This window comes from Tasmannia lanceolata, unplaced genomic scaffold (assembly GCF_043159265.1).
Source record: "Tasmannia lanceolata isolate RefF3 unplaced genomic scaffold, GAP_Taslan_0.1 ptg000020l, whole genome shotgun sequence".
NCBI classification, from domain to species: Eukaryota; Viridiplantae; Streptophyta; class Magnoliopsida; order Canellales; family Winteraceae; genus Tasmannia; species Tasmannia lanceolata.
The window spans coordinates 25622104-25630316 of NW_027518697.1; the positions used below are offsets into that span (position 1 = coordinate 25622104).

At 34.6% G+C, this 8213-nt stretch overlaps 1 protein-coding gene across 1 annotated transcript in view; it reads left to right on the forward strand.

Moving 5' to 3' along the window:
• The window catches only part of LOC143854047 (vacuolar acid trehalase), a 34627-nt gene extending 26653 nt beyond the window's left edge, over positions 1-7974 (forward strand). The window contains 3 exon segments of the mRNA XM_077363771.1: positions 6177-6264; positions 6800-6897; positions 7578-7974. Coding sequence (XP_077219886.1) covers positions 6177-6264; positions 6800-6897; positions 7578-7598 — 207 coding nt within the window. The 3' untranslated portion in view covers positions 7599-7974.
• The last annotated feature ends 239 nt before the right edge of the window (positions 7975-8213 follow it).

Genomic DNA, 8213 nt, shown 5'->3' on the forward strand with positions numbered 1-8213 from the left:
TTGGTAAATTGATTTTAGCATTGCATTTAATTAGAGGCAAATTTTTTTAAATTACCCAATTCACCCCCCTCTTGGGTTGCCCTATTGGGATTTCACAATCCAAACGGTAAGGTTGCTCCATTGTGACCTAGTGGTCACCGGCTCGGGTCAAGGAAACAGCCTCTCTACAAAGCTGGGGTATGGCTGCGTACATCTCGCCCTCCCTGGACCCTGCAATGGCGGGAGCCTCGTGCACTGGGCCGCTCTTTTAGAAGTTGGTTGCCCATGAGGATTTTTCCATGCATCACATACCATAAGAATATTATAGTCCTATGAGATTCCATAGAGTTCTAGATATATGAAATCTAACATCAAAGAGATTGAGATTAATCATCGAGTGATAAGATATGACATGAAACTCAAAAAAAAAAAAAAAACAAAACGATTTGACATGAAACTCACCTTTATATCCAGAGGACCATATAAGATCATCGAGGTAATCAACATTAGGAGGATAATATCGAAGACATTCTTACTACTAGGCTGAGAAACTCAGAAACTTTGATGAATATACTCTCCCAAAGGATATGGGTAATATACCTGTGAGGACCAGATCTATCCATGTAATCAGCCATTGAATAGGCTCTAGCTATAAGGAGAAGGGTAATAAGTGGCCGAAGAGTTCACACCATGCCATTTATTAAGCCAAAAGAAGGTGATTGACATATTCCCCACATAGATTAATACTGTTCTTGAAGCGCTCAAGTTCTTGTTTTCAAGCTTTCCATATGGGGAACCATCTGGCAACCACTTAAAATCCTATTTCGGTTGATATATATATATATATATATATATATATATATATATATATATATATATATATATATATATTTTTTTTTAAAATGATTTAGCTAGGAGGATCACATTTTGGCTTATAATGCTCTTAATTCCAAGTCCTCCACTTTTTTTGAGGGTAATCTCGGGTACTTTATTGGGAGTGAGGATTCTGAGAAATTTTATTTCTAGGCGATGGACTCCTCTCAACTTTATTATACTTGAACCAAAATGAAACATCAATTTCAATTTGTCCATTTGTAGATGATGTAGGAGTCTTTGCTACAAAGATCACAAACTGTCTGAACTGAAGGAGCAAATAAACAAACCGAGGAGGTTGTAAACCCCTTATCTGTTGAGAAATAGGTGTTTATACTTTATATGGTATATACATCTCTACAGGGGTAAAATTGTAATTTCCCTCATTCTTACCTACCCGTTCTTGTAAATATTACACCACATTATTTAAATAAGGGAGGGAGAGAGAGGGAGAGAGAGAGAGAGAGAGAGAGAGAGAGGGTGATTGACAAACATGTCCAGTCTCTCTCTCTCTCTCTCCATGATTTCTATCATCTCCCTTATCTTCTGTTCCACCTTCCTTCCTCCATTCTTCATCTATCACTCCAGGGCTTTAATGAATGTTTTCTACTTAGTATCAGAGCACTTCCTGCCATCTTGTCAAGTGCTGATCCCACCCTACTAAGTTTGGTGTTTATTCGGATTTCTTCTCGTGATTCAACACCATCATGTCAGGTGCTAATCTATCAGTAAAAGCTCACGATTTATTGCAGCACTCCTCATAAGGATGTCACAGATTGTTGGACCCTCAAACGAATGTTGTGTATGAGACATGGCTTTGTTTCATTTTAAGACAGTTTTTTTAGGATTTTGATTTACCTGACTCGTAGTCATCTGATTTGAATGAAAATTTAACCTTGGAACACTTTTTTCATGTGTGGAAGAACTCTAGGGTTGTGGGCCCAAATGCCAATCATTGAGGGGGGAATTTCCATTTTGGGTTTTTTTTCTGGTTCGTGACATGTTGAAAATCGATCGTTGCTGATTTGTCTTCTTGGCAAACAATGATACTTGGATTGTATTCATTGCTGATGTGGTTCTACACAAGTTGATGCATTAGTATGTGACTGGAGTGTTTTAGATTGTTTAGTGTGTAAATGGTCTTGTTGGTTGTTTTCTGGGTCTTTGGTGTATTCTGGGACCTTAAACTCCTATTGTTACTTCAAGTTTTTGTTCGTTTTTCAGATGATCTTGTCAACTAACCTATTAACTAAACTAGATGACTGGTTGAAGAAAGAATTCCTAGACTGGACTGGCTTACCTTAAGGAAAGCATGTCTATTTGTTACTCAAGCAACACAAGGTGTAGGGCTTACTTACCAAATTATATCAAAAGATTCCACAGCAAGATAGATGAAAGATTCTTTCTCCATGAATTCCTGAAAGATCTTCGCACCACAAATTCACACCATATATATTCCCTTTGTCTGGTAACATGTTAAACTATTGTTGATTGGAGAAATAGAAAATAAAAAGTTAAAAAGGAGAAGTCACAGTAAACCCTAAACCAAAGAACGCGAATTGATGCACGAAGGATTTCAAGTCTGTAAAGACCCGGCCCCAAACGGGCCTAGAAAGTTAATAACCTTAATTAAATCTGGACCGTAGATCCTCAGATCCAAATCACAATGTATTTTAGGTTTTTTAGTATAACCAATTTTTGGGCATCAAATCTTGTCCGTTCGACATGATTTTGGTCCCGGTAGATAGATATTTCGAATACCTATCCAACGGACCCAAGATTTAGCAATTTGGGCGTGATTTGAGCAAGTTATGGCCTTTTTTCCGTCAGGGTTAGGCATAGTTTTGTGGAAACTTTTGGGTTTTTATTTTTATTTAAAAACTTTAGTTTAGTTGTTAAATTTGATAAGTACACCCTTAGAGAGTTTTGATAAAGATGGACTCTTGCTAAATTTTTTTTTTTTTTTTTGAAATGGGACTCTTGCTAATAAAGATGGACTCTTGCTAATTGTGGAAGACTTGGATTAAAAAACTAATTTTTAACATTAAATCTAATTGGGAAACCTACTTTAAGCACAAAACTCATTAGCTATTAAAAGCCCAAAACATGGGCTTTTGCAACCCTACATGTGCACATCAAAAAACCAAGAGAGAGAAAAAAAAAGAGACGAAGAAGAAGAATAAAAATAGTTCGTGGCCTTAGTCTTCTCCGGGTAAGTGCCCTAATTGTTTCTTTTTCTTTCTCAAGTGTATTTCCCAAAATATTTAGGGTTTTAATCTTTGTTTTTCCTTTTATAAACATGATTTTCGTAATTAAATTAATTCCTAAATTTTCACAGTTGAATTTGTGTTAGGAATCATGATTTTCGTATTGATATATATATATATTCAACAGTTGATCTATGTGATTAAAATTTAAAATTATGATTTTCGTGTATGTATAATAATTACCAAAATCAATAGTTGAATAATATATATATATATATATATATATATATATATATATATATATATATATATATATATATATAAAGATTTTGTGACTGAAAATTAATTTCCAAACCTAACAGTTGTATATGTATATAAAAGATTTTTATTTATTTTTATGAATATATTGATCTTCTAAATTAAATAATCATAAATATATATTAAAAACATGATGTTCGAATTATATATTAAATCTGAATTATAGCAGTTAATTTATTTAAAAAAAAGTAATTTTCGGATTTTAAATAAATCTGAAAAATTATGCAGTTATTTAATTAAATCTGAAATTTTTATATCGGAATATGCGTATAAATATGTAGTCTTAAATCTGAAAATTTTATGTTAAAATATATTGTTAAATCTGAAATTTCATTTTATATATAACTCTAAGATTTGATTGTTATTCGTGGGCATTAATAAATTATACATATATTTTGATGTTTTAACCGCTATTCGTACACATATTTGTAACCACATCATATTTCGATTAGTTTTTATTTATGTGCATGTTTTAATTACCTAAATCTTGATTTTTAATATATATTCGTACGTATTTAAATTTTCGTGTGCATATCCTCATGTATAAAAGATTCATAATTTTAGGGCATGAACTGTATAAATAAAGATCCATGAAATTGTTAGTATACTCATGTACAAAGGGTTTGTGTATAAAATCTATGATTTATATCAATTTCATTTATGCGAGAATATGGGAATGAGAACTCGTGATTCTCATCAGTTTTGCAAAACCAAATATAGGATATAATTCCAAGATTTCGTCAGTTACTTACACATATATTTATTTATGATTTCGTTAGTTACAAACAAATGTATATATGGACCTGTAAGTGTAATCTCATTTGGGAGGTAGTCTAGGGTAAAAGAGAACATTTAAGCATAAAAGGATTTTCATAACTCAACTTAGAAGGAAACTTAAAATTGTTGAAAACTTAGTGTGTGTGGTCTCTTACTTTCAGGTTAATCATCATCCTCCACTCACTTAGAAATTTGCAGACTCTCTCACAAAGTCAGCTTTGAATTCAAAGTAGGTGACAATACCCTAAACTTGTATTCTTAAGCAATGATTGATTTATATGCATGCAATGAAAATTCTTAGTGGACATAAAATTGTTAATGATAATGATGTAGTTAAGATGATTGTTTCTTATTAATATGCATCTCGCTCTCGTGTTTTGTTATATTAGTAGCATGCAAATATTGAAAAATGATGCTATGCCAGTAGCTTACAAAAGATGAATGTTATGATTCCTTGTTAAAGGAAAAAGAAAAATGTGGAAAGCAAGAAAATTGCTAAAAATATCTTTTAGATATTGAAAAAAAAAGATATGGATGATATTCCGGAAAAACTGGTAAGACACAAAGGCATTGGAAAAATAATTTGGTGGATTGGGCGGAGGTATGAGTCGTCCAGGGATAATGAAATTCCAAGCCGGCCTTGGGTTTTAGCGCATCCCCTTGGCGGTAAATGCATCCTCTTAGACCATGATGTCAAGAGGTGGAGTGGCTATTAAGCACGTCGTAAAAAGTCCTTCATACCCATTACCTGTAGACGAGGGTAGTGGAACGTATTGGAGGCAAGGCAACAAGCTATGAGGTGCTCGATTGCCTTGGGGAGTCGTCTCATGCATTAAATTAATAATAAACATAAACCTCTTAAATGTAAAATGTTGTATGTTTTATGAGACATTTAATGGATATTATGGCGTGCTCTTTTATTAATATTTCATGTTTCAATTTGAAATAATTGTTCTCACATGTTCACTATTGAATTGATTTGTATGCTTTTAAATTCAAGAGTTGTTTAATTGTATTTGTTTAGGTACCGAATGAGTCTACTTAGTTCGTTGAACTAACCCCTAAAAAAATCCCACACAGGTTTTGCTACAATTGATAACATTGAGACAAATGCTAATGAGGAAATCGAGAAAAAAAAAGGGTGTGCAAGAGCGAGGATAGAGTAATTGGTGTGGCCGTGTGGCCTTGGTGGCTATTCGTCTTATTCTTAGTTTGTTTCTGTTTTTGATAATTATGTCAAATTCTCTTGTTAGACTATTTAGTAAGCTTTTAATTGAGTTTTCAAATTTGTAAGAAAAAAAAAATTGTTTTCCCTTGTTAACGGTCCGGGTTTAGAGTTCTTCAAAAAATCCGGGTCGTTACAAAGTCACTTATCTCGACTCGTCTCCTCACCTTTATATTGGTTAAAACAACAAAATTACATCAAGTTCCCCTGTATTACCCATAAAAAAAGAAGTTCCCCTGTATTGTACATAAGCTGTTGGGGAGAATTAGTAAACTGTCCAAGTGACTTATATACACTCAGACTCTTGCATATATGTCTTAATACATATCTTACACCACTAATTATATACACCATGAAATAGTGAAATAGTGTATATAAGTGATAAATAGGCAATTTTCCACACCTTTTGTTACCCCAGCTGTCTGCCCACCTTCTTTGGCCTGAGCTTGCATCCAAGGCCTCGGTGGACACTTTTACATCGTTCTCTATGCCTGCCCAATTGCTGATTGCTGTGTCAGATCTGGGAGAGGGAGGGAGGGCATTTATGGCCATTAGGTAAAAAAAATGACATCAAGTGTGAAGATGATGAACAAAAACGGGTAAGAACAAAAGAGGTGGGAAGTATCCACATTCATATATATATATATATATATATATATATATAAATTTGTATAGCTATATAACAGATACGTATATCATTGTTTTACGAAGATCATAAACCCATGAATTAATATAGTAACACATTATTTTTTACCCCCTCATTTTTATAATGATATTCAGAATGTTTCTATTTGCAGATTGCAGAATCACTGCCTCGGATATGCATTTTGTCTGGTCTAAGTGGGGAGGAGATGATGATGTTCATTGATGCATTTGCAGAAACTGGTATCATGGGTTCTCTATCATTGTAGCTTACTTCTTATGAGAATATATCTTCTTCAATGCAATATAGCATGAGCTGTTCCGTTCCTCTTAAAAGTATGCAATGAAAATATGGTAATCAGTGTTCTTGCGCAGATATCTATAGAATTGTGTTTGACCATACATAGATTTGATTGAAGATACCAAAGTAATTATGTTTCTTCATCTATTCAGTGTGCCAATATTTGTTGCTTATATGTACCTGCAGTCATGATTTGAAATTTCGGCCAAAATCCGAAATGTCGGGGCCGACATCGAAAGTACATGAACCCTAAATTTTGGTGAAATTTCCACTGTAATCCAAGATTTCCACTGATATTTTAAAAATTTCCACCTAAATTTTAAGATTTCCACGGAAATTGCCGAAATTACTAAATTTTGGAAATTTCCACTGAAATCTTGTAAAATACCGAAATTTTACATGATTTCGGCTGAAACTTCGGCCGAAACCGACATTTAAAACCTTGCCTTCAATGTGATTGCCTTTAGTTATATGCAGGGCTTGAACCAGCTGCATTTGCGGCTCTTGTTCCCAACAGTGCAAATAAACAACTAGGAGAGGTGATGGAAGAAATCATGGGTGATCATGAAATGCTGGTAAACCCTTTTCTCCTTTCAGTATGTGGTGTCTGTAATCAAGCACCCATTGCCTTATGCTCCATTTGGTTGCCGAATTTTTTTTGGTTCTTGGGACTTTTGTGGAATTTCCGCAGGAAACCCAAGTTTGGTTGCTGGGCCCAAAATAATCCCAGGAACCAAAATAACCCTGCACGAAACCCTACCTAGGAAAAAAAAAAAACTCCCAGGAACCAAAATAATCCCAGGAACCAAAAATAAGCTTGCAGAAGTTTTTTTTTTCTTCCCAACAATTCAAGGAACCAAACAAAGCATCTTTTTTCCCACCATTGTCCGGTCAACCAAACATGGGATTTTTATTTTACCGGGATACTTCCAGAGAGTTTTTTTTGCACCAATCTCCCGGGGAGTTTTTTGTTCCACAGAAATCCCAAGAACCAAAAAAATTCCGGCAACCAAACGGAGCTTCTGCCCATTAAACTTTTAACCCTGCGCAGTCAGAGAAACAGGAACGCCCATCATAGAAACATGCGAGTAAGATTTGAAGAATTCAGGATCCTTATTCCATCCAGATATGCAATTTTTCAATAAGTGTAAGTTGGAGATGGTTATATACATATTTATTTGAAATGCGGTTTCTTCATACCATTCATGTAGTCCATCAGTAGTATTCAGTTCTTGAGGTTTTTGTATCTGTGTAGGACACAAACTCTTTTTTGTGAGCCCTCCCATAACAGGAGGAATGTGGAGACAGCTTATACTTCCTTGGCAGCTGCTACGTGGAGTAACTTTACTTGGGTTGAACACTAAGGTTAGACTTACTCATTGGATCCCTCATATTCATGATTATAAACCAGATTTATATCATTAACTGAATGCTAAATATTTATTGTAATACGATCACAGAGTAGCTGTAATAGTTGGCTACTTCACTCACCTTAGGTATTTGATCCCTATCTGTGCCCTCTGAATAGAGTTGGTGCATCCTCCAGATGTTTCATTCTTATCTTGCTGAGCTAAGGGTACTTCTTGATATTTTGTAGCTGCCAAACTTTGCATCCCCAATGTCTATAGACCGCACTGTCATTTTGCTTTTGAGCGATTGAACTTTTTTCTTTTATTATTATTTTATTTCTAACCGTACTTTGTCATTTGATGGACCAAAACCGCCACAACCTCAACTGCCATCGGAAAAACACATACTAACTGACGCGGCGGAAGCGTGTGGAAAAGGTGAAGAACACCGTCTTCAACCCGTCGAAGATGAACACCGTTTTCTTTGATAAAAATTCTTTGAATCCACAAAGAAAAATAAGATAAAACCTTGAATCCACAAG